We start from the raw sequence: 27,687 nt of genomic DNA, 5'->3' as shown, positions 1-27,687 counted from the left end.
TCCAGTTCTATGGGAAACTTAAAATAGTCCGTGTATAATAATGACATTGCTTCATTGTCGCTGAAACTTGCATACTCATATCTTTAACTAAATAGACAACAGTATAAGATACACAAGATTTTTAAAGAGAAACTTTCTGAATATGTGTATAAGATTCAAATATTGCAGATGTTAAGCAAACAATTAAATTTAAACACATAAATATATTAATATAAGACAACCGCTCATAATATATTCATTATGGTTCAAGAAATATCCAGCTTTTAAGGACCCGAAAGGTTCATATCTGTATATATAAGAAATCGCGGTTGAACCATGTTTTCAGTCATGTTATTTCAATCTTCACATTTTTCTCAGAGGTCTGTTTCGTTATGTTCCTCTTACGGAGGCTCAGGTCTCCCTTGCTGCCAATTCATCACATGTCATGTCTTCATAAATGCTTTGATATTTGCCTGTGTTATGTTCATACTCAAAATTCAGAGCTCAATTACTCAGAAATCCAACACATGTCTCTTATTGGAGTGTCTTACCCTGTTCTTACGCTGATGTTTGTGGAGATCATGAACTACTCGTAGAGTGTTCAGACGCAGTCAGAATTTTCATGTTAACCTTAAACTTATTCAAACAAACATTCACAAAAAAAATCGAGATATCCATTGCTGGCGTGAGGGCTGATATCTGCGATAATTTTAAATTCCTCTCACGGAGGTTCAGGTCTCCCTTGCTGCCAATTCATCATCTGTCATGTCTTCATAAATGCTTTGATATTTGGCTGTGTTATGTTCATACTCAAAATTCAGAGCTCGAGAAAGTTTAAAGTTTATGCTCAGTTACTCAGAAATCCAACACATGTCTCTTATTGGAGTGTCTTACCCTGTTCTTACGCTGATGTTTGTGGAGATCATGAACTACTCGTAGAGTGTTCAGACGCAGTCAGAATTTTCATGTTAACCTTAAACTTATTCAAACAAACATTCACAAAAAAAATCGAGATATCCATTGCTGGCGTGAGGGCTGATATCTGCGATAATTTTAAATTCGATTCAACTCTTTGTTTATTTGCATGCTTGCTCGACATCCTAAAGGCCAATTATACGGTAATCACCACCAAAATAAATAAATAAATCAAACTCATACACACAAACAAAAGACAAAGGGGCCGCGGGGCGATACCGGGCCCTCGTTTCATAGAAAAAAGAATTTCCCGGGCCGCGGTCTGACAGAGGTTGAGAACCACTGATATAGGCAACAATAAACATCATTAGCGCTACCATGCCATATATTTTGCAGGTAATGAATATACATCGTGAATACAGTTCACATTTTAGTAATCAGGAAGTACTATTATAAAGAAAGACTGACAGAAACTGCTTTAGTTCCAAATACCTCAACGTCCCTACAAATAACATTAGCAGCAGAAGCACATTCAACAGCATAAATATTTTATTATACGTAGGTAAGTCAGTAAGTAAGTTACAAATGGATATAGAACGTAAACAAATAAGAGGACTGATTTGAAAAATGCTTTTATTTCTCAACATAATCTCCCTGTACATTGAGGCACTTGTCCCATCGTTTCACAAGCCCCTGAAAACCAGCAGCATAAAATTCTTTGGGCTGCTGTCGGAACCAGGCGTGTTCACACGCCATGGCCTACCTCATATATATAATATCGCTGTATCGACTCCACGGTTAACTGTGTAGTCATACTAACATTGCATATGACACTACATATTCAAAACTACTTTCAAAATATAACGCAATTCTACTGTGTACCCCACAAAATCCTCTCCCGACACTCAAACTACAGGAAAAATTGTTTCCCTTAACTGTCTCATGTCTATTGAGTGACCTTATTTTTGTGTCTGGAAACATTTGTCCATACAGGGGAACTAAAGACAGTGTCCTTACTCACAGGAGGGTTGCAAGGTCCTTCATGTGATTCTGCATTACTTTCTGCTGACCAACTATGCGTGGATGCTGTGTGAAGGGTTTTATCTTCACACGCTGCTGGTTGCTGCCTTTATCTCAGAGTCGCGACTCGTGAAGTGGCTCTACGGCCTTGGTTGGGCAATGCCTCTGGCTCCCACTATCATCTACACCTCTCTGCGGGCATCGAACCATGACGCGAATGACACCAAGGAGTAAGTACAGCGGTAAAAGGACATGCAGATTGTCACTTAACTGTTTATTAAGCCTAATTCTTCCTTGCAGAAACAAAGGACTTACGGCTCCTACGTTTCTTCAAGTATTTCATTCTGTAGAGTTGGTCGAGTATGACTTTGGGATTAGTAAGTACACAATTTTAAGATGAACGTTTGTGTATATGTTCTCTTAGCAATTTGCCAAATAAAATATACAAATTTTCCAAATATATACAAATATTCAGATTGTTGTCTTCAGGGTTGGAACACAGTAGGTGGATAAAAAGTATCGGAGGAGTATGCTGTCTCCATTTTCAGCTTCAAACCTGAAGATTCGAGCAGCATGTTTCTCCAGAAAGTTGCATTTGTCTACAAGATCACACGGTGTCACAACCTTGAATATCACAATCTGAACAATCATCACCCTGAAAATCTCACACTGATATATATTTAGTGGCATGTAGAACCGTTGTTAGGTAACGATCGTGAAACAGGGAGCTATACAATGGTCATTGTTAGGTAATGGCTCTGTAAACAACGGCCGTTGCTAGGTAATGGCCGCAACAGTTTCTTAATACGCACTAATGAAGTAACTAGGAAGCGGCGTTATTTAAGCAGCTCATGCTACAGCTACGTGACGCAACAATAGAACTCTTGGAAGATGTGTTTTCTGTGCGTTCCGTGCCGTGATATTATAAGCAGGACAAGTTTGAAGTTAGATAATTCAGTATATTCAGACCGAATTACTGAATTAATAGAGAGGGCGCCCCACAAAAACAAGACCGTAACTGTCAAACATTAATAGATATCAAACATCTTGTCATAAGTCCCAGATGGGGCTCGACACCAAGATTTACTGACTGACTGACTGACTGACCGTCAGTCGCAATGTGACTTTGAGTTAGTTAATTGTAAGACAGCCGCCGGCCAGTAAGAGCGTAAACACGGAAACTGAGGAATTTATGGCGTTGGAAGGCGTTACCAGGCGACAACCAGTGAAGACACAGCAGACTGAGAAGATTTTTTTTTATTATTAGTGGGGTGGGACTAAGTCCCTTGTACTGCGGTCACTTCTGGCCTATTGTACCAGCCCCAGATGATAGGTGAGGGTGATTGTGGAGCAATTGGTGGAATGAAGATTGGCAGGGGAAACCGAAGTACTCGGAGAAAACCTGCCCCAGCGCCACTTTGTCCACCACAAAATCCCGCTTGACCAAACACGGGATCGAACCCAGGCCGCAGCGGTGGGAAGCCAGCGACTAACCGCTTGAGCTATGGCGCGGCCTTGAGAAGACTTTGTACGTGCTGTGCAGAGTGCGTGAAATACCGACAGCGCTATAGTTACTTGTAGTTGCGATCTCTAAGTTGTCAGCAAATTTAATTACTAATCTAAACCCGATGTACAGTCACTCATACACGTGACAATATCAAAACTGTCAAATATTCTCTCTGGTCACTTCTTTCCTTGTGAATAATCCAACAAAATATTTTAAATTTTAATTTCCAACATTTTCAAGTCTTCTATCTACTCTGTTCATAATCCATTTCTGCGAGTCGTATGTGAACACACGTAGTCACTCTGTCACAGAACTGAAGCACTATACCTGTTCTGAGTTCATTTCTTAGTAGCCCCTGCACTTTGCCACACATACTGGAATATGAGCTTTTTTGAAATGATGCCTTCTCCTACGCATTAAGTCCTATTTTATATTATTCTCCCATGTCAATATGGAAGTTTCAGACTAAACTTCTGTACGAATTTCTCTTCTTCTTCGTGTGTGTTACACGCCCAGTCCATCTTATCTTCCTTGATTTGGTCAACCGGCTGTTGAGGCCACCAACACCTAGTGAAGAGGTCATCAAATTGTGCAGAAACTCCACCGATCAGGCTGGTGCTACGGTAAATATCTATACCCTTTTTTGGGAGGGGAGTGATGCTTGGGTCCCATCATGGCCTAGATATTAGGTACCCTGACTGAATGTGTTCGTGGTCTCCCTGAGAGACTATAGGAAAATTCCGGGTTATTAGATAAATCAGACCACCACCGCTTCATACCAAATCCTGTCCATTTCACCAATCTTGCACTGCTCCACCCTTGCACGCTATATATCCTGGGTAGTGAAAACACCGCAAAATAACTGATATTAAATGGGGCTCTTCGTTATGTAATTTTCTCCATTCTCTTGTTATTTTCTTTCTTTTACGTCTAAATAAACTTCTCGGTCCATTTCTCTCACATTTATCCTTCAATTATTGTGAGATCCAATGTTTTGTACTAAAGAGAACCTGATAAACGTATAACTTTCTGTATTTTATAACTCTGCAAAAATTTAGTGTTTCGATAAGAGAGGGAATTTGGATGACTTTTAAATGAGAGGTAGAAAGATTTATCTGACTTCAACAGTTCGTTATCATAAAGACAATTTTGATTTGTTCCTTCCAAGTAGGACTATACAAACTTTGCCACATTTTCAGAGGAGTTTCATATTGCGATTTTGTCCTACATTGCACACGAGTGTTTTATTGTTAAAATTCATAAGCCAGAGGTTGTCATTCCTCAAGAATGGCGGATTGACTCCGAAGAAATCGAGTTAATGTGTTTAATTGATCTTTCGGACTTTCTCAACATGCACAGCCTCAGACCTGTTCCCACCATTGATGATAACTGTGAAATTTCGTCACTTTTCAGGGAACACAATACAGTCAATTTCTGGTGATTTCACTAATAACTTTTAAATGTGTTTTTGTGGGGAACCATAAGAAAGGGCGCTTCCTTTCTAAATGTTAACTGAATTTATGTAATGTTTATTTCTCCATTTGTTAAAATTTACATTTGCCGATATTTCGTTCGCTACTCTGCAAGTAAAACTTTTATATTTCTTCTTAAAGTTCCTTCATCTTTTTCACTTCTTTTTATTTTAAACCCATTTTACGTTTGATGCGCCTCATTTGTTTTTATCTCTTTATGGCCATTTCTGAGCATGTGGCGCCTCGTCTCCCCACGGCAGACGAGAACCTTAACCGCTTACTACGCAGTTCCTCTTCCTTCATTTGTCTTCCCTTGTGTCTGTAAAAAGAAACTAATTTATTTCCTTTTGCAGTTTTCACGTGGCATTGTTCTTCGCTGTGGTTAGTATTTCTTTCTCAATTCCTTTTTCTTCTTCTCCCCTTTCATCCCCTTTATGCTAGACACATTCTTAGCTTATTTCGATCCAATTAAGCTGTTTCCTATTTTTGAAATTTCTCACTTAACGGCCATGGAAGGGTATTGACTTTTAGCATCGTTTTCTTCTTCAGTCACTTATGAAGATTACAGACACGTCTTCTTATTTGTTTCTTTACCTAAACTAAGTTTCAATAAGTTGATACCATTAACTTGACCGCCTCTGTGGTCTAGTAACCAGAATTCCTGCCTATAGATCCAGAGGTCCCGGGTTCGATTCCCAGCGCTACCAGATTTTCTGAGAAGTAGTGGGTCTTGACGGGGCCCACTCAGCCTCGTGAGGATAATCGAAGAGCTATTTCAAGGAAATAGCGGCTCCGGTCTAGAAAAGCGAGATTAACGGCCGTGGTGATTCGCTGACCACGCGACATCCTCTATCCGCTAAAGTTGGCACTAACTTCGCCGACAAGCAGTGGTATTCAGTCACTATAGTTCGCTTGCGGACTACAGGCCACGGAGATACCTTTAACTTAACTAACATCCTTGTACCACAACCCGATAGTTCGCTCCTCTAATACTAGGCACGTCATGGAATAAGGTTCCCGAAATTAACAGCCGTGGGGCTTCGTTGCGCTGACCACGCGACACCATCTATCCGCTAAAGTTGGCACCAACTTCGCCGACAAGCAACGGTGGCTCGGGCACTATAATTCGCTTGCGGACTACAGACCACGGAGTTTGTTTTGTTTTCATCTCTACCTTCCTTGTGTGTGTGTTTTTTCTTCAGGACCACTTGCTCGAGGCAAGCGCAGACCCTGCCGCTCTTCATTCTGAAGACAGAAGTCCTGCAAATCTTATAAGGTTAAGAATACAGCGTTGTATTGTATTGACAGGCGCACTGTGCAATGTTTGTGTTGCACAAGGTCTGCACGTGCTAGAGACGACAGTATATTTAAATGTGGGGTTAATCCAGCGCTAGCCTTAATAGGGCTACCAATCTGTGCCAAACCCTGAATTACTTTCCGGCGTTATTATTTCCACAGCAACTGTCATGACAGGGGTTTCTGTAATGTCTATTTATTTCTCTTCTATTCTAATTACAGTTCAAATCACTGTCTTCTTCCTCTGCGTCAGATTTCATAATTTTATGCACACATGTTATAATATGGGGAGCAGTGATAGCGCAGCCAGTATAGCGGCTGGCTGCGGGCTGGACGACCGAGCGGTCGGAGATAGATTGCCGGTGAGGTCAAGAATTTTCTGTTTTCCACAGCGTCAGGACCGGTTCTAGGGCCTACCCAATGGGAACCGGCAGGAGCGTGAAGCTGACCACTCACGTCCAGCTAGTGTCGAGGTCAAGAAAATGTGGATCTATACATCCACTCCCCAGTACGCCTTCATGGCGTAGTGCTTAATTAGTTAAGGACAGAGACAACTTTACCTTTACTGATATCATGTAATTTCTACAGATTTAAATAATCGTACGCTTTATTGCTGTCCTTCTCAAAGCAACTTCTCTTCACTGAAAGTTCATGCAGACGACCGCGTAGAGAACGCCACTTCCCAATTACTCCATTGTTGTGTGTTGTCAATCTGTTGCGGAAATTACCTAGCATCAGTCGTTTGCGGAGCTATTACCTAGCAACGGCTGTTGCATAGGCGCTTATTTCGAGACCATTGCCTAGCAACAGGTCTACTTGCCACAGTACCAGTACATGAATCTGAGCTATATCAGTATCTCAAATCCGGCTCCTCATACGATAGATTAATGTACGAGTATGCCACAGAACATATAGGCCACATTTCAGTTTACAGATTTGCTTAACATATTTTTTGATGTGTTGAATATGTAACGAAAAGCAATTTCACACTTCGTGGTGTGAATAGTTGTGAAAGAATGAATTTCTGGAGCCTGCCTGCAGGAAATTAATGTCAAAGCCAATGTCATAACAACATTTCAATTTACGCGTATGACAAATATGTATTACTTGGACGAGAACGCCCACATCCTCTTGCTTATTTTAATTACGTTGTCAATGAATTGGTTTTTGTTACATGGTCTGTGCCTGCAGATATGAAAATGCAAGCCAAGCGAGAGACAAAAATCATGTATTTTTGCACAGACATATAAATGCATGGAAGTAAACAGTGCGTGTCGCTAGTAGTGTACTTCTTTTGTTGCTCTGGTGGAAAGAATCCCCGAAGCAGTTTCCTTATTCCATTTTGTACAAAGGAAATAAGTTCCTCTGAGCAGACTGAACCGGAAGTATATTCTGTACTCCGAAGTTTCCAAACACATGTCGTTTTTTTCTCAATTACAAAAAATGTAATTCAATAACAATGATCACAAAATAAATACAACTCGAAATAGCATTCAACAGAATATTTTAGAAGATAATAAAGAGTTAGACAAACTCTCCAACTATCACCTGGGATTTTCAGTGTTTAGATAAAAGAAATCATAGAGAAGTGATAGAAGAATTCTGAACAGATTATTCTGAACCCAACCATGAAACTTAATATAGTTTTGTCGGCTGATGATCAGGTAATTATAGATGAAAATGAAGATTATCTACAAAAATCTAAGCATAGATTAATTAAAATAATCAAGAAATGCACCTTAACTATGAACATGGAAAGTAAAATAATGTCTTTTTGATGAAAATAACCTGTAAGATGAAACTATTGTGTAAGTAAACCATTTTAATTACGTAGGGTGTAGTATTTTCAAATAAAGTTTGGAAATGAATCTGAGTAAATATGACCAGGCCGGTCACGGTAGCTGCGCGGTCTAAGGCATGAACTGTCTTCGCTCGCTCGGAAGCCGGGATCGTGGGTTCGGATCTGTTTCCTGTGAGGTACGAACTGAATTCTTATATATTATTCTTATACAAAGCCGGTCACGGTAGCCGAGCGGTCTAAGGCATGTACTGTCTTCGCTCGCTCGGAAGCCGGGATCTTGGGTTCGAATCCCACTCAGGGCATGGATGTTTGTGTGTGTTTTTCTGTGTTTGTCTACAGGTAGAGGCCTTGCGACGAGCTGATCACTCGCCCAAGGAGTCCTACCGTATGTCTAAGATCTAGTAAACCGAAGTGAAACGGAGAGTTTCATGGAGGTAGACCTAGACCCACTGGGGCTGTAGTGCCACAGAAAAAAAAAATGTAACTACATATGAGGGAAAATAAGAAGCCTATTGAATAAAGAGGGGAGGAAGGAAACACAAAGCTGTGGCTATTTAATCATTAAGATGCGGCTCGGAAACCGAATAATGATACAAAAGCAGAGGCAAATGATGGAAAGAGCAGAAGTAAAATTTCATGGGAATATGGCGGGACACATGATAAAGATTAAGTTATAAACCGCGATTATAAATAAAATATATTTAATTCAAATAATAAAATTCAGAATAATTGACTTAAATGTGCTTATCGTGTTGAGAAGGTGGAACCTGGATATATTCCCAAACCGTTAATGGACTGCACACTAGAGGAACAAGATCCATTGAACGCCCGAAATTACACTGAAAGATCAAATTATCTTATAGAGAAACAGAACAGACCGAAAAGTCGAAACCTTGATTCTGATATTACACTATATAGACACGGATGTGACGATATTGTAACTGATGTCTGTGAATCCTGATCTACCTTTGGCCTAACTGAAACATTCGATGTTCTTATTTAGTCTCCACTTTCTTTGGCATTACAGAATAACATAATGTGACATATAGACCCATTGATAGGCAACGGCTCGATAAACACTATCCCGCGGGGACAGATTCTCGGTAAAGAGCCCGTTTCTAGGTAAACACATTCCAAAGAACACGCAACAATAGAAGACATCCATTGCTAGGCAATAGACGTTTTTCTATGCTGTGGCCCGACCCAAGACCGCCTCTGTGGACTAGTAGTCAGTTTTTTTTGGCTACAGATCCAGATGTCCCGGGTTCGGGTCCCGACGCTACCAGATTTTCTGAGAAGTAGTGGGTATGGAACGGGGCCCACTCAGCCTCGTGAGGATAATTGAGGAACTATTTCAAGAAAATAGCGACTCCGGTCTAGAAAACCGAGATTAACGGCCGTGAGGATTTTTTCTTTATTGTAGAAAAAATATTGTAAATACAAAAAAGGCCTAGGCATTGCCCATGCGGCCTTCTGTAGCACATTCTCATGAACACTCAGAAGATTCAGTGTGGAGTAGTTTGTAGTGTTGGAATCGTCAAGAGTGTTATACTTAGTTGCAGTTACGACTTGTGAGTGATCAGTGAATGCAATTACCAATCCCAACCCCATGTATAGTCACTAATACACGTGACAATATACTCGTAACAGACTCTGACCTCAAGGTTTCGGTTACAAAAAGATTCTATGTCCATGATTCCAAAAGGGTTTGGCGGTAAACGGTCAGTCTTAAAGTATCTTTGACTCCTGACTCTGACGTTGACTTTCAGTCGTCGTTTCACAGTACGCATCTCTTAAAGACTCGCCTGATGCTCTTTTTCAAATTGCATGCTTAACAGTATCGATGATCGTGAATTGGTGCGCAGTTTTACTAATTGACATATTTGATTTTGTATTATGACATGACGCCTGAAGGCGGGAATAATGGAGCTCGAGGAGACGTTCATCGCTAAGCAACGACTCTGTAGATTTCAATTGAGAACATACAGTCTCCCATGAGGATTCGGGTTCGAATACCTCCACCGTAAACCTGCGAGTCGTAGGACGCGAAGGAAAGGGAAGTCTCATATCTGAGACAGTAAAGTATGGTCACGAGTCCCAAGGAACTGGGACCCGAAAATGTCTGCGCTGATGACGCCCAGGAGCAATTGTAAACGACAGACCCGTCCTCTCGTCAGAGAGAGCGCCTCACATCAAGAAACCCACAATTGTCTGACAGTAATAAAAATCTGGCCATAAGCCTCAGATGGGTGCTTTATTCCAAGACAAAGTGGCCGACTGACCATCGGTCGTAACATGAGACTGAAACTCAGACTCAGCAGTCGAGTTCCGGGTTTCAAGTGAGCAGTTTTTTTTATTGCTAGTGGGGTGGGACTAAGTCCCTTGTACTGCGGCCACTTCTGCTCTATTGTACCAGCCCCAGATGATAGGTAAGGGTGATTGTGGAGCAATTGGTGGAATGAAGATTGGCAGGGGAAACCGAAGTACTCGGAGAAAACCGACCCCAGCGCCACTTTGTCCACCACAAATCCCACTTGTCCAGACCCGGGATCGGGAAGCCAGCGACTAATCTCTTGAGCTATGGCGCGCCCCAAGTGAGCAGTTAGTCGAGAACTGGGCTCTGCAAGGGAAACTGAAGAGATGGCGCCATGAATTCAAGTCTGGAGTGTCAACCAGCTGCAACGGCATGACAACGGAAGCTGAAGAATCTTCAGTGTTAAGTCTATTGCTAGGAAACGGCTAATGAAAACTGTAATAAATTGAGGACAGTAGTCTGTGTGTGTCAGCGATCTGTAAAGTGTAGTTTCGAGTGGTGTATAGAAATGAACAATAAATTCAGTATTCAATCCATATCCCGTCTATAAGTCACACACACACAAATACGTGGCAGTATGTTCACGCTTTCATATTTTTGTGCACCCAGAAAAGTTCGTAACTTCAGGACCAGCAGATTCGCTTTTGTTTGGGACAGATCATCAGCGACATCCGCCATCAATTTTCCAGCTTCCAGATTACAGCCGCGTTGCGTCTTTTTGTGGCTTCTCTTAACTTTTTGTCTAACCTGTTAAGTAGTTCGTGAGTTAAATGAAAGAACAAGAAACTCAGTTTTGGCGAGTGTTGACGTCAGCCACTATTCTTCAGTTTCCCATAAAGTGTTGTAATATTGCCCCAGCAGTGTTGTTCAGGAATGTAACCTCTGCCGTTAGTGAAGGGTGGTGTGCAAGAAATTGGCACGCTTCGTACGGGTGAAGTTTCACTTTCAGTTCGCTCTCCTTCTGCAGGCTAGTCGCTTTCAGTTGAAAATTATGTAGAGTCTAGTTAAGTCCAACGAAGGAAGGACAAATCGACAGTTAAATAAAACGTTTTGCTTCGCTGAAAATGACTACACAGTTGGTTGCGTAGTTTGCTGAGAATGACAAAGCATGTATCGGTTTCACTAAAATTGAGTTTAAGAAGAAAACTTATATACTCACGCTTAAAGCTGCCTCTCCGTAATTTATTTAATGTCGACAGGATATTCCAGTTAATTTCCATAAAATTTTTCTTTTGGGAATGTTAACTTGTCACAACTCTTTGTCTGCACCAGAAATACAGTATTTCCTTCCATATTTATACCCAATTTTCTCTAAAGATTATGCCAAAATGCTGGAAAAATATATAAGTATAACCGTCACACTCATGTGTGAATAGAGACATGAACTGTGGATCTAACATCTTGCTCCTATTGAATCCATAGTATTTTCACAATAGTTATAGCAAAACGCATTGTGCGTAGTGTTCTTCTATGACACCCAGTATAAGCTTACCAGTGATTTATGCAACGACGTCGTTAACATTCACAAAGACTAACAGTTATATTTTTAACTAGGTTTATGACAGAAACTGAATTGATCCTAATTCCAGGTTGTGTGCGCTCATGTATTCCGTCCTGTCGGAGATTTGTTGAGAGCCAGAAGAAAGAAATAGGAACCTTATTTAATATCTTTTTTATTGCTAGTGAGGTGGGACTAAGTCCCTTGTACTGCGGCTACTTCTGGCCTATTTTTCCAGCCCCAGATGATAGGTGAGGGTGATTATGGAGCAATTGGTAGAATGAAGATTGGCAGGGGAAACCGAAATACTCGGAGAAAACCAGCCCCAGCGCCACGTTGTCCACCACAAATCCCACTTGACCAGACCCGGGATCGAACCCGGATCGCAGCGGTGGGAAGCCGGCGACTAACCGCTTGAGCTATGGCGGGGCCCTTATTTAATATAATTTGTATTTTTCTTACCGATACAGTTTTATACCCTGGGGAATCAACCTGGAATTGCGAGATAAAAATGTATATTTAGAGATCAGGATATTCCGCTCGCGAGGAAAAATCAGTATTACGACAAAACAAACCTTTGTTTGTCTTCCTATGTTGGTAAAAAAAGCGAAAGAAAAGGTGGAACATATTTTAAAAGTCAGAAAAGAAGAAAACCTAAAGAGGGTTGTATGTCAAAGTAATAAGTGCTGACCTCTGAAAGGGGTGAAAATTGTATAGATACTCGTATTTCACAGTCTGCTGGAAAAGCATCTTTCGTGCAAAGGTCTAGTCTTCAGTTCTACAAACTCTTTCCACCGAAAGAAATTAAGTGTATAAATATTTATGTCCGTTATGAAAATTTATGTTCGATTTTTATATAGACCCTAATATACTTATTGTAGTAACGTATTATGAAATCATACGCTCAGTACCTCGATATTTGCTACTTCCGCTTCCTCCCATGTATTTTCCGATTCATCCTTTACAGCCATTTTACTAACCGACGCTACGTAATTTTTACTATAAAACGTGCTTAAAATACGCAATATAAGTGGCATTCGTATACGAAAGCTTGTAATAAAAGCTAAGAAAATGCACGTTGTTTAAGACCGAATTTAATTAAAGAATTTCTGCTTGAGAAATTCAAAAAACCCCAACAAGTAATACAACTTGACATCAGTACGGAATATCATAGAATTTGACATACATATTATTGAGCAACTGCCTTAATTCCTGAGCTAGCTCAGGAAGAGTGAGAGCAGGCTGGTTACAAAGTTATAGTTGGAAAGTGCGTGGCTTCTTCTAAGGTATTATCTCAGTATCTGTCAGAAATAATTACAATATTCACTAAAATTTTCATCCGATATCTACAGTTCCTTTGTTGAGGTTTTACCCGGACTGTACCTGCTTGTGCAAAAGGGGACATGACTACTGTATTAAGACGTTAGGTAACACGTTCTTAGTGAACAGCTGTGATTAATGGTGCCATCCATTGTCTCGATATGTAGATATCACCCTGTACTTTTCAAAACTTCATTGCACTGCACGAAAAATATTGTAAATTATCTTACTTAAATTCTTGAGAGTTAGCTAAGATATTTTCCTCAAAATATTAAACCCTTATGTGTAGTAACATATCTCAAAATTTTGAACTCAGTACCAGTTGCTTACTAAGACTGAAGTCCAGGCCGCGCCATAGCTCAAGCGGTTAGTCGATGGCTTCCCACCGCGGCGGCCCGAGTTCGAACCCGCGTGTGGTCAAGTGGGATTTGTAGTGGACAAAGTGGCGCTAGGGCAGGTTTTCTCCGAGTACTTCGGTTTCCCCTGTCAGTCTTCATTCCACCAATTGCTTCACAATCACCCTCACCTATCATCTGGGGCTGGTACAATAGGCCAGAAGTGGCAGCAGTACAAGGGACTTAGTCCCACACCACTAGCAATAAAAAAAGAAGCATTTACTTTACAAACACCGCTTGACAGGATCCGAGTAGGTGTAGCCTAACGTATAAAATAGTTCTGAGTACTGCTGATTTAAGTCACCTCTCGAAGCTCGTACCAAGTTATTACAATCAAATTACGAGCAGATCAGAAGTTGCTGAACTTCTTCCTTATAACTCCAATGAAAAGAACTTGTTACACGAGTACTGTGTATGACATGACACGGTTATGGCGAATAAATTAAATTTCCGACAAAAATAAAACTATTTGTAAGAAGCTGTTGTTTTGTTCAGTCCCTTCTATATCGAAACTGAAAAATGTTATGCTTCCTGTCAGTTAATTCAGGCTAAGGATTCCGGAGTAATTGTCACTGTGATAGAGTCTTCACTTGCTTAACGTGTCTTTTTATCTTCTTACGGAATGACGAATTGGACAGGGGGTAGATATAAGCGGACATGAACTGCACAAAACTGACATACTTTCATTTTGCATGGGGAGAATGAGGAAAAGAATCAAACTCCTCAGTTTTTTTTTTGGCTGGTCTGTGGGCCCAGACTCGAATCTAGAGCTCTCCGAACGTAAAAATATGTCTACCACTTCACCCTGACATTCGAGCCTCTTCCATTATCACTGTATTATCTGTGTTAATGATTTAACTACTCGTAAATGCGTTACATTTGCTGGCAGGGGAAGATACGGTGCCCATCCGTTGTTATGAGAGACGTGGGGGGGGGGGTTGTACCTATACACGAATCACAGATTACATTATTATCTAAGATCAGTTAAGGCTGGTGGAACAGCCGTGTATTTCAACTGCAAGATACGCGACGGATTGTAACGCAAAAATTGCCTGTGGTTTTGGCAACCTGAAATATGTGTGGACCTATTTGAATGTTCAGTTTACATTATGACGAAACGTGTTTCAACACTGATACACAAGTACATCGTCATGTCATAAATTAATGTATAATCACATGGAAAGTTCACGCACGCATGTTGTATATGTACGAGCTTTTTGTGTTATTATGTTCCATGCATGATAACGATGGTCACAGCATAAGTTCCAACATCTGCTGTTTTCACATAAAATTTTTAGAATTGTGTGTTTTTGATCCACCTCAGCATTTCACAGGAAAGCCCATGTGTGTGTGTGTGTGTATACAGGTGCTGGATTAACGAAAGCCCATACACTATAGTGCTCATCGTTCCAGTGTGCGCTTCCATGGTGCTGAACCTCATCTTCCTCTGCAACATCCTGCGGGTACTTCTCCTCAAACTGCGAGCCGGGCCCCGCGTCGGGTCCTCACGCCCGTCCAGCACCCTTTTACAGGTCTGTTTGCCTTCAAGAGATCCCCTCACCACTCACAAGTCCCGGGCGCTGTTTTTGCATTACATTTATTTGCATCTATTGAGCGAGAAATTTTAATCCACAGACACAACTTGAAAAGCACGCTGTCGAATCTTCTTTTGTTATCAACGACGTCGATACAGAACAAGAAACAAACCATCCAAAGAATGGCTTTGCCTCTGTTGTCATAAACAACGAACGCAGCAGTATCTGAAAATGGCGAATTTTGCTCCGAATCAGGGAGACCTCCTTGCAATTGGTCATCATGAGAAGTGAATGCTATATAGTACGCTGGAAAGGCTTAAAACTGGCCAATATCTCATCTCTTAATCCGAAAAAGCATTTGTACTACAAGTGTAAATCATGCTGTGTGATTTCTGGTGCCTCGACCGGTGCTTATGTGACTGATTACTACCAGTAACAAAGGCAGTGTTGGGCAAAATATAAAGAATGACCCCAAAATCAGTTAACTATAAATAAATTGCGCGTAAAATAAAATAGAAATTTCTTTATTACATGCTGAATTTATGCTGTTGTTCGGAACGAAATGCTCCATGCTCAGTGCACATCTCGCAATGATTCTTATACCGCTCTAACAGTTAACTGACAGGTTCAAATCTGATCATTCCCGTTAAAACGAAAGAATATTTTATGTTTACTGAGTCTTGGGCCACTATGTATAGCATAAGATTAAAGTGGAGCTCTCAGTCCGGAATAATACAATTACTACTTTCATTGCGGATGTAAAGGCCTGTTTAAAATATTTATAAAGCAAAATCCAGTTAGGTAATATTGTATGTGGAAAGAAATTTGGTGCAATGGTATAAAAGCGAAATTTGGGTTAAATATTCTGGGATAATATGTACACGCATATCTGGTACTCAATTTCATGCATGTATGATTACTAATGCGTTAAATGAAACACGGGGAGTTACATCCTACATAAACAAACACAATACCCTAAAGAAAAATAGTATAAATTTTGGTTATAAATTTAGGTACAAATTTAAGTACAAATACTAATAATGCAGATTCAGGCTGCATCAGAAAAGCGTATATATATATATATATATATATATATATATGGTTCACGTTCGTATAGCAACAGGCGTGACCAGAGTGGTTTGAACGGCTGTTGTACTGCGATGTGGAAAGCAAATGGAAAAACTACAACATTATCACCTTTCCTGGATAGTCTGACAGATTATCGATGAATGAATATATATATATATGTTGACTTATTTCCACTGTCAGGGATTAATGGGGTTTCAAATGGTTTGGAACGTAGAAAGATCCCAGGCGTAGATGAAAGGAAAGTAACATTTTTAAATACTGATTGTCATGGGTCAGAAGAAGATTTTCACGTAATCAGATGTGAATTTCATGACTGTTCAGGTACGTGATAAATGGAGACAACATTAATAATTTAAGTTTCAAAAATAGAGCTAGAAATAACTGTGGTAATTACAAGGTATTAATTTATTGATTTCGGCGTCTTAACGTTTGTGCTAAAAGCGTGACGAGGCGTCTAAATATCGTTACAGAAACTTTAGGGCTAACAGAATTTCGTAGGATAGGCACAGTTGACTAAGGAGTGCACTATTTTGCCAGACATGTTCTTGTATCTAGCCCTGTATTGATAAGCCTGTCGTCAAGTGGCACGGACAACGTATAGCTTATTTTGTATTAGGGCCACTAATCCTCTCGTATCTGTCTGCAGATCAACAGGACAGCTTGGCTCACAAAAGAAGGCAAATTGTGCCCCGAGCAATTAAACCATATCGTAACGACATTTTTTTCCCCCCTTGGCACTACAGCCCCAGTGGGCCTAGGCTTACCTCCATGAACTTCTCCGTTCACTTCGGTTTTTCTAGATCTTACACATTCGGTAGGACTCCTTGGGCGGGTGATCAGCTCGTCGCAAGGCCTCTACCTTTACATAAACACAGAAAAACGCACACACACACACAAACTAAATATCCATGGCCTGAGTGGGATTCGAACCCACGATCCCGGTTTCCAAGCGAGCGAAGACAGTACATGCCTTAGACCGCTCGGCTACCGTGCCCGGCCGTAACGACATACTAGTATTTCAGAAATACATCGTGAAAGAAAGTTGCGGCCGTCAAATGAAAATATGCATTTAACATATTGTTAAAATATAGTGACTGCTAATAGTATTATTGTGGAAGTAACGCGCTTGAGCTATTTAGGTTGCAGCGTATACAGGTGGNTTTGTGTTGCCCTGTGTTTAGGTAGAGGCCTTGCGACGGGCTGATCACCCGTCCTATCAGTCATACCATCTGTAAAATGATAAAAAATTAAAGAAAAAAATAAATACACCGTAAGGTATAAGAGGAACGGATTACGTGGCCGCGCCATAGCTCAAGCGGTTAGCCGCAGGCTTCCCACCGCGGCGGCCCGGGTTCCAGCCCGGGTCTGGTCAAGTTGCTTTTGTGGTGAACAAAGTGGCGCTGGGCCAGGTTCTCTCCTAGTACTTCGGTTTCCTCCGCCAATCTTTATTCCACCAAATTCTCCATCATCATAATCACCCGGGGCAGGTACAGTAGGCCAATCAGTGGCCGACGTGCCGTGTAGACCCAGCTGGACTCCACCCCCCCACAGTGAGAATTAAAAAAATACTACTTAAATAAATAAAGATTACATCTAAGTCGGAGCCGGTCAGCGAACTGTCTTGTAGATTCTGATGCTGTTATCCAGTTATATACAAACTTTGAACTCAAATTCTGAATGCACGTATTTTCGAAAAGCTTTATCCGCGGCTTAATATTTAATATTTATTCTACTCCACTTTTTGCCTAATTTCCTGCAAAGTAGATAACTTTTAGTCCAGTATGACATACAGGTTTTACAACACTTCAGTCTTTATTCGCCTTACATGTTTCGATTCAAAAGAATCATCTTCAGAAGCGCACCACTACGAGCAGGAAACACTGTCACATAAGATGTTTTAACATTATGCACTTAGGTTATGAATAGTGCTCACTATATCACAGTTTGCCCTATGCGGCCACGTTGACGTGTAGATTTCCGTGTGATGTTTCGTTTAAGCGTATTTGCTGGGTATTCGATTGGGGTTTCCCACTGCACGCAGTGTGATGTTCACTTTTCCATAAAATAGCTTCCCTATGTATTTAAAATTGTATTAAAAATCTACAAATCTACCTTGTAATTAATAGTGTGACGGACCAGAATGAGACAAATCTAATTTCCTGCACTTAAAACGAGACGAAAGACTCGCTTTATAAGAGATTGGTCCGGCATTTCATGTGATTATGCTACAATATCTTTCTTTGGGGCCTCATTACTCTGACTTTCATACATTGTATCATTTATTGAGTGGGGGCAGCCATTATATAGGCTCCATAACTTCCAAACAGTGTAGATGAACTGGTGACAGGAAAAGATAATGGCTTCCAGGCTGAAGATACAACGTAATTTGGGTTAGTGAACAATGCTTGAAAGATATTCTCCCGAATCACAAAGATTTTACTTCATAATGACTAAATACATCTTCCGCCTCACTGCGTCACCTGAATTAATTTTTACATGACAAAAGCTGTAGCCAGGAGCAGTCATATATTTCAATATGGCTGATATATGTTGCAGGCTCTACGGGCAACCCTGTTGTTGGTGCCACTTCTGGGGCTACATTACCTAGTGACACCATTCCGCCCGTCAGAAAATCATCCCTGGGAGGGCATATATGAAGTCACATCAGCGATTACAGCTTCATTCCAGGTCAGTTTCAATCAAGCACGTGCGTTTTTTGATGCTGCAAATGGGGTGAATAGGTATTCCTAATCAGTTCTTTACAGTAGTGCATAAAAGGATCATGATGGATGTGCATTAACAGTTGGTGGGCTGAGTTAACTTTTAAGAATATTGTCTTTTTTCTTTTATGGTAAGCATCCTGTTGTGTGTCATACAATAGCGTTAATATGACCGTCTACACAACAGCAATATCCACAAACAAAATCGATACTAAGACAGAACTGAAACTTTAACAACACAAAATCAACGGGGCTCCCTTCGCACAGAACACATCAAGCAAGCATTAGAAATCTCCACATATGGAAAACAAAATTAGCTGAAAGCGACATGAAGAAAAATCGCTTGGGAAACCATTACACGACGATTAGAAGTAAAATCAACGTAACAGGAATCCCGAGAAGGGCTCTCTTACGTTGATTCGACCTACACTCTAACATCTAGTAACTAAGACCATAAAAAAATCTGACGAAAGCAAAACTACTTCTAATTTTAAGCCTATTTAAAACTAACTCTGTAAATCAAAATATAATTCGAGTAGTTAATTTTCAGAAATAAATTTTACTTTAAAGAATAAAACTACTTTAATAACTTTATTAATTGGTTTCTAAAGGGTTCTGACGGCGGTGGATGACACACAGAATTACTGGGTTTTGGGACTTTTTCAATCGTCCGGAATTCTAGGTAATAGAAGACACGACGTGTCCAATCAGCCAACCAAGTTTGGACACTTCTCCTATATGGATACTCCTCATTGGTAATGAGGTATCTAACTCATAGAGATCTGCATGACGTGAGAGACTCTTCATGCGTTTCCATAAAGTTCCAGTCTCGAGTGTTCAGGTTTTACGCCACAGATGGCGCTAGTGTTAGTTGTTACATGTCTTCGCAATTTTTCCAATTTCTTCGCACTTGTGCTCATGTACTTGGATTTGTCAGCTAGGTTTCCTAACACAAATTTCTACCTCCTTTTCTATCCTAGTTCCACGCATGCGCGTGCTCTATCACAATTTTTATTTTATGGTTTCTTGTTATCTCCCGCTGAACTAGTATAGTCTTATTTGTTTAAATAGCTGGACAAATCTGACTTGAGTTGTCCAGTGATTGAGATAAGCTCTTTCTAAGGAGCCCAACTAAGTAGGTGTCTTCCTTCCTCACCCGAAGACGGAAACAGATCCAGTTTCCGAAACGTCGTGTCTTCTATTACCAAGAATTCCGGACGATGGAAAAGTCCTAACACTCAGCAATTCTGTTAACTTTATTAATGTTAAATTCGAACTATATGTATTAGTCTTAAAATGTTTAAATTAATTAAAAACTATATTTTATTATTATAGTATTTATTGTGTGTATTTGTTAGATTGTATTTAACACAAAGCCAGTATTATCAATCAAAATTGAAATAAATTTTAATAATATGGATACATATTAAAGAACACAATACCAAAACTAAGATCAAATTCTTATAAAATTTGCCTAATGATGACCTCGTGAAAGTCGAAACAGGTAGTGAAATACCTCTGCCCAGTAAACGAATGTTGATTTGTTAGTATCTATTTGTTTTTTCTTTGTGGATATTATTGTTGTGTAGATGGACTTAGTAACGCTATTTATGACACACAACAGAACTCATACCATAAATAATAACTTAGTGACCTCTAGCAAATTAATGTTTCTGTAGCTTTTGTTTGATGGTGGTAATTTTCAATGAAGTAAGGTTCTTCACATTCCCATAAATCTTATATGAAACACATTTTTATTTGTTAACAGCCACATACATGGCAGTTGTGTGAAACTTTGTGTTTATAAATGATTTATGAGGAAGACTGAAAACAGTTGTAATTCATACTAATTGAAATTGAGCTTACAGATGTGTCACTAACTTTTATAATTATTAATTTCCAACATCACCATATGTGTATGCATTGAACTATTTTATTGAAAGCAGATGTCGTAATTTCTTCCCATAATTTTTTGTTTACTATGGGCAATAATTTGGCTAACATGTGTACGTCAGAGTTCTTATCATGATATTTATGTTGCAGGGTCTCTGTGTTGCAACGCTGTTTTGCTTCTGCAATGGAGAGGTAATATGCTATTTTCATCATCAATATAGGATAAAATATATATTAACATCACTATAAGTGGGGCAATATTTAAATACCGCATTTTATAAATATATTAAATGTTAGAATTGCAAATAACAAACAAATAATAGCATTACAATGAATTTAAGAACAGACAAGTCGAAAATGTTTCTGGTCTGAAGTATTTACCTTCTTGCCCAAACTCCATTTTAATACAGAATGTAATAAATAGACAACTATAATCTTGCAACCTGCATTTATGTCTAGATGCAGTACTTTGTGAGAAATGGATAATTGGCACTAGGAACACTTAAAAGGAAATTGAAGCAAGAAGCAGAAAAGAACTTATTCTGTCATTTTGTAGAATAAAAAGTCAAAATGTCTGAAACACTGTATTAATGAGAATCTCCTGAATGACTAACAGTTATAAAATAAAATGTTGCTTAATGGGACTCCAACTATCAATAGTGTTGATTATCTGATACAGTTAGGTTGCTTAAATGAAGAAACCAAATACAGGGCAGGGAGTGTAATAAACAGGAACTGAGAAACATACAAACGCTTGTATCAAACACTGTCAAAAACTACACTTTGAATTACAAAAGGAGTATAATATTAAATGAGACAAGAGAGAAAATATATTTTGTAAGTGTGAGTTTATGTTGACTTGGTTTTGAGTCTAGTAACACACTTAACCTCAGGTTCCATTAGACTAAATTATGTGCCATGTATCAAAGCCTGTGGGTTTGTTTGCTTTGTAGAGCAATGTCACATGACTCCAGCCATTATTAATTTAAGGGGCTACCTAAAATAGTTTATTTATAAGTGGGCCAGAGGAGAAAATCTCACAACACAACCCTTACTGGAGTACTTACTTTATAGAAATAAAATAATAGCATTATGGCAACATAACATCTATATTTATTTGTATATTCAATAATAATAATAATAATAATAATAATAATAATACAGTGGATGTGATAGCCCATGAAATGCTGTATAATTATTTGGTATAATATTTGGGGTTCTTATGGTGGTGAAAGTTCGCATTATGATTATCTGGGTTATAACATGATAACAATTCAAAATGATTTAGTCTTATAAGAGAACAGTAATATTTTGAATGATCACACTGCATCCCTTTTTAGAATATAAGTCCTTTTAAACTGAACGTGAAAGTGGTATGCTCTCCTGAAACTTTGGTATTTCTATCCTGAAGATGGCATTATATCCCTCCAAAATATTTGTACCCATCTACCAGACTTCACGGGATCATAACGCAGAGTACCATGATATAATACATTGTTTCATTTCATTAACACTACACAAAATATTCTTCAGTACACAGACACATAGATTTGATTAATTTTATGCATCACTACCGCTCATTTCTATAGATTTTACTCACGACATAAGATTTCACAGTAAAAGTAAAGTAGTTATCACATAAGAGATGAGACATTTTCTATATTGGAAATATTAATGCAAAAATTAAATTGAATAGTGAAACTATAAAAACTTTCCTATAAATTTTGTGTGTTGTATGTTTCAGGTTGTTGCTCAAATTAAGCGAAGATGGCAGCATTTAATGTTTCGACCACGAGCCAATTCTTGTACAGCCACCACGGTTTCGGTACGTCAGGTTAGGTTAGGTTAATTTCTTTATCATGTCCTGTGAAATGTTGTGTATTCATGTTAAGCATGATATGTTATTTAAAATCATTTAATATATGTTTTCATTATTTTTACATCTCTTTTCAGATTAATAAAGTACACCATGATATTCGTTTTCTGCACTGAGAACTGAAATCCTTTCTTTCATTTATGTTCAGTCTGCTCTTTCTTTCTACTACCAACTTATATCGTGTAGATCTGCTTTATTCATAATAATACCTGATCGAAATCATACGAACAATTATAGATTCTGATCAGCTGTGCACCACAGAGAATTCAAAGCCTGCTAAGCCATTCCTGTGTTCCATTGGAAAACTGACGCACAATTTTACAGAATTCAGAAATTTACTTTCTCAAACACACAGTACGGACCAGTGGAAGGCTCTTGTGAACACAGTAATGAAACTTTAGGTTCCATAAAACGCTGGGAACTTCTTGAGTAGCTGCACAATTGGCGGCTTCTCAAGAAGGGCTCAGCTCCATTATTGAATGATGACTGATGCACCTATTATCATGATCGAGAAAATAATCTACTGGCAGATGTTGACGAATTTACATGTTTTCTGCGCTCCGGAATGCGGAAAGTAATCCTTGTGAAAGTATCTGTCCGTCTGTATGGCCATGTGTGAAGTATGTGCACCTCACTAATGTCTGAACCTGATTAAATGGATGGATTTTATTCATATTGCTATGTATGTCTAGTCTTTGCATAGCATGTACATCATTAAAATGTTCACTATACAGAAAGTCAGCATGAAGCGGAAAGAAAAACGTCTCTGTGACTCCAGATTGAACTTTTTATATTTATTTTTACAATGTGAATACATATAACATCCATCTTGTCTGCATGTCTGTTTGTTGCTCTGAAACTAGTACATTCAATTCTGTGACACTTGGTACTGGGATGTTAAACTAGGTGTTGTCAAGCAAATTTAATTTTGTCAAATACAATGCCTACTTTACATGGAAATACAATCAATTTCCTAAAAACTTTGCACAGAAGAAAAGCTTTATATGTAATATAAGATGCACAAATAATTGAAATCTAGAAATTTATGGGCACTTTTTTCAGAATGATGAACGTTTAAAGCATAGAGGAAAAAGTAATTTATATTTATGTGCAATCAGAATAATTTTTCAACAGTAGTGGTAAATGCAAAAATCTAAATCCTGTTCTATCACTAATTTCATTTGTACACTGACAAGGCAGTGTGGGAAACAGTGAAATATGCAAAGAATCACTGATCAGTATGTGTGTGTGTGTGTGTGTGTGTGTGCGCGCGCACGTGTGTGTGTGTGTGTGTGTGTGAGCCAATGGAAAGTACAAAAATGGGTGGAAAGATTCAAATGAGGGTAGATGTGTGATGCTGATGATGCTCATTCTGGACAACCATTGATTGTAACATTTGTTGAAATTATGGTGCTGGCCAGTCAGCAGATTCAAGATAAGCATCTACTGTTCCGGGATTATGATATTTAATATTTCACCACGGAATCTTCAGAACATGACAAATGATGTTGATAAGTTAAAACATGCCTTGAAAGAAGTTCTCCATATTGGTTCCTTTTACTCATTGCAGGAATATCTAGATTGGAGAATAATGGAAAACCTTGCTACTTACAAATAATTTATAATCTGATTGCTGATCTGATACAGTTTTTTGCATGGTTGATGTAATCTTGTGTCTAGATTTTATGCAGCTGAGACTTTCATTAGCTGCATAATGACTGGAATGAGATATGAAAAATAATCAATGCAGAGAAAGCACAAATTCTTTCACACTTTACAACGAAGAATGATTTTAAGCTTTATAAGATTCCACTGGTTTGATATGGGATAAATTTCATGAGAGAAGAACAGCAGTTGCTGGCACTGGATATAGTGACTGACACTTTAATCAGAATGTAGCAGTCTCTTTCCAAAAGTGAGTTTGCTCCATAATAATGTTCACTCATGTGGCTCCTCATACTATATTATCACTGACAACAAGAAGTTTGAAGTCATCCAAAATTTTCCACAGAATATTGACTTAGACCTGTCTAATGCAATGTTCATCTTTCCGGAGCTCTGATTGAAGCTTCAAGCCTGAGATTATCCATCAGTGATGAGAAGAATTGAAGCCTTGTAAGCATTGCTTATGATGATGGCAACAACAGAAGTTTAACTCTGACAAGAGTAGGAAATACATGGACTGCTGGACCAAGTACACAAAGGAAAATGGCGATTATGCAGAGAAACTTCGTATGTCAAAATAGAGTGTGATTGTTTTATTAAAATTTGTAACGATATTATGAGATATTAGTTCTCACAGTGGTAAGTATTAAGACCTCAGTCTTGTAGGGTGCACTGTCATGTAGTTTGGAACATATGTGTTAGAAGAAGACAGATGCCAAATCTTTGGTGTATCTTTACCAAACTTCACATCATCACATACTAAAAATCCATATTCTTATAATAACATTTTTGTTTTGTTTTGTTTTGTTTTGTACGTCCCCAGCTACAGTAGGATCACACCAAAAGCCAGGTATCTGGGACTGGAAGGAATTCTTTTCATGTCTAAATCATACTTAAAATAACCTTGACTGACTGAGAGTTTATTAGAAATAATATGCTACAGAAGGGGTGAAAATCAATCTAATTAGTGGCTCTCCCTTCAGAATTTCATGCCTTGTACTAATAAATGTTACTGAATATAAATATGAACTATATTTAAAGTAGCCTTGTCAATTAATTTTAGTCTGAATTTTATTATTAAATTCAAGAACTCACTTGAGATTCCATTAAAACTTGGTTCCAAAATGTGTGTTCATTAATATCATCCATACTGAAAAATCACATGTAAGATTACTTTTGACAGTTTTGAAGTAGTTAGCTGACTTAAAGCAAGTGAGTAATTATTTTACTTCGGAAAATGGTACAGATATGGAAACTTTGTTAATTATTAATTTATTCCATTATTTTATTCTTTTATCAACTGAAAAGTTATCTAGCATCATGATTTCATTCATTCATCTGTAATCTGTCAAGACAACAGGTCCACAGTCTCTTCCAAAACAGTTCCTCTACTTGATGCAATCTAGAGCTTTCTCCTTCAAATGAAAATATCCTCTTCCGTCCCCAAGGTCATCCAGCATCTTCTTACATCTTCTTCCTCGTCTTCTGGTCACTTCTATCTGCCCCTATATCATGGTTTCATTATTTTATTTTGTACTCAATGTAGCAATGGATGTTTAGTGCAGAGTTTGTGCATGTTTTTTTAGTTCCTGTCGAAGTTTTAGTATTTTATAAAAAAAAAATTGGAAACAAAATGATATTTATGTATTAAGATAAAATTGCTTCTTCTTCTGAAGTAATAAAATTGTTGACGATGGATTTATTGTTCATTTTTACAGATTGTGAGATCTAATGGTGGGAATGGAATCTTAATGGATGAAGATAATGTGTGATGCAACGAAGTGCTGCATAGGGGACCATATTGACTGTACATAAGTATGTATGGAAAACGGAAAATTATCCATTGTTGTTTTGATAAGTTTCTAATATTATTACAACCTCAGAGATGTACTTAAGCAGTCAACAGAGTAGTAGCTGCCATGATTACTCTAACTTATTTCAAGACCCTTCATTCCTGATAATTAGGCTTATTTGTTTTTGCCCTTTTGGACAATTATTTATAGTCATTGTGTTAAGACACATCTGTGAACAGAAATTTGTTGTCTTATGAATGCAGTGGATTAACACAAAAGTTAATGTTAGAACTACAGAAAGTCTTCATTTTTGTAAGCCATAGATGTAAGAAAAAGGTTTCTGTTAAAAAAACTATTTTGAGAACTTACATATCAAATCCAGCTTAAACATAATAAATAAAAAAAGAGGGAATGAAAAATGAAAGAGTAAATAAAAGTTAAGTGCACAATTTCATGTTTGAATATATTTTATTAACTTATACTCAGCAATTATTAAAATCATACAAAACCAAAGACACAAATTAAGGCTAAGTGTTAATGTGATTCATGAAGTATCACATGCACAAAAGTATGTACCACCAGTAGTCAGCCATTCATGCCTGGACTCCATTGTTACTGATCTCTAAAACTGAAATATAAGGTATGCAAAATAAAGTTTAGAAGATTTGACATTTCCTGTCCAAATGAAAGAAGTTGACATGACTGTGATCTTTTATCCTGTAAAATATGTCGTTAAATACATCAAGCCCTTAAGAAAACATGTTGGCAATTGGTTACTTTTGTAGATTATGTAAGCTATATTTGAATAAACAGGAAACAACCACATTTGCATCCATTTACTTCCCTCTTCCAAGATACAAATTCCCTCAGACGTGGTTCATATGAAGTGTCTAGTGAGATGCTATGGAATTAGTGAAACATGTCATATCATTATGGGGAACAAGAAGATAATTCAATTAAATTGCTAGTTTTAGACTTAGACTTTCACATTATTAGGACATCAGCTGTAAAATTACACGTGGATCGTTAATCTTTAATGATGGGTAAAATGCATAGTGTTATATATTGTTAGACTCTGTCCATCTTCACGGTATTTTCGTTAGTTCTGACAAACTGAGATTTAACAGAGCACCAGATCATTTCACGACAAAAAGATCTTGTTTGACAGAAATTTAAACAATTTTCAGATACCTTAGTTTCTGTTGAAAATGAGACAAATTTTATGACAACAACTACATTCTGAAACTTCCCTTCAGTACAAGAATAGTTCAGCATAACATGTGACTGGGTTATCAAAGAAGAAACCTCTCATATTTTATATTATTAAAATTCAAGCACTTTTCCATTCTACATATTCTCTATTATTCCAGAGTTATTTATAAATGACCAAGTATATATTATATAGCATATTATTTAAAGACAATACATCATGTGTCTCATGTAACTGATAAGAGATATGCAATTCATTAGCTCCTTCTGGGGACTCATCTCTCTAGTTTTATTTCTCCATCTCTGATCTGATTGCTAGGTGACCACAGAGAATTGTTTAAAACACATCTCATTTATGTCCACCTCTGTTTTTTTATTGACCTCCATATA

At 38.3% G+C, this 27,687-nt stretch overlaps 1 protein-coding gene across 4 annotated transcripts in view; it reads left to right on the top strand.

Annotated features, from left to right (window-relative positions):
- The window catches only part of LOC111864041 (calcitonin gene-related peptide type 1 receptor), a 523,124-nt gene extending 496,211 nt beyond the window's left edge, over window positions 1-26,913 (top strand). For 2 of the 4 annotated variants that reach the window (XM_023850990.2, XM_023850991.2), the window contains exons 8-13: window positions 1,918-2,144; window positions 14,884-15,049; window positions 18,698-18,829; window positions 20,905-20,946; window positions 22,499-22,588; window positions 26,014-26,913. In XM_023850990.2, coding sequence (XP_023706758.1) covers window positions 1,918-2,144; window positions 14,884-15,049; window positions 18,698-18,829; window positions 20,905-20,946; window positions 22,499-22,588; window positions 26,014-26,067 — 711 coding nt within the window. In that variant the 3' untranslated portion in view covers window positions 26,068-26,913. Of the gene's footprint in view, window positions 1-1,917; window positions 2,145-14,883; window positions 15,050-18,697; window positions 18,830-20,904; window positions 20,947-22,498; window positions 22,594-26,013 lie in introns of all 4 variants that reach the window. The other 2 variants (XM_023850993.2, XM_033751302.1) reach the window with 2 other exon arrangements.
- The last annotated feature ends 774 nt before the right edge of the window (window positions 26,914-27,687 follow it).

This window comes from Cryptotermes secundus, unplaced genomic scaffold (genome assembly GCF_002891405.2).
Source record: "Cryptotermes secundus unplaced genomic scaffold, Csec_1.0 scaffold303, whole genome shotgun sequence".
NCBI lineage: Eukaryota > Metazoa > Arthropoda > Insecta > Blattodea > Kalotermitidae > Cryptotermes > Cryptotermes secundus.
This window is presented reverse-complemented; position numbering and strand designations above follow the sequence as displayed.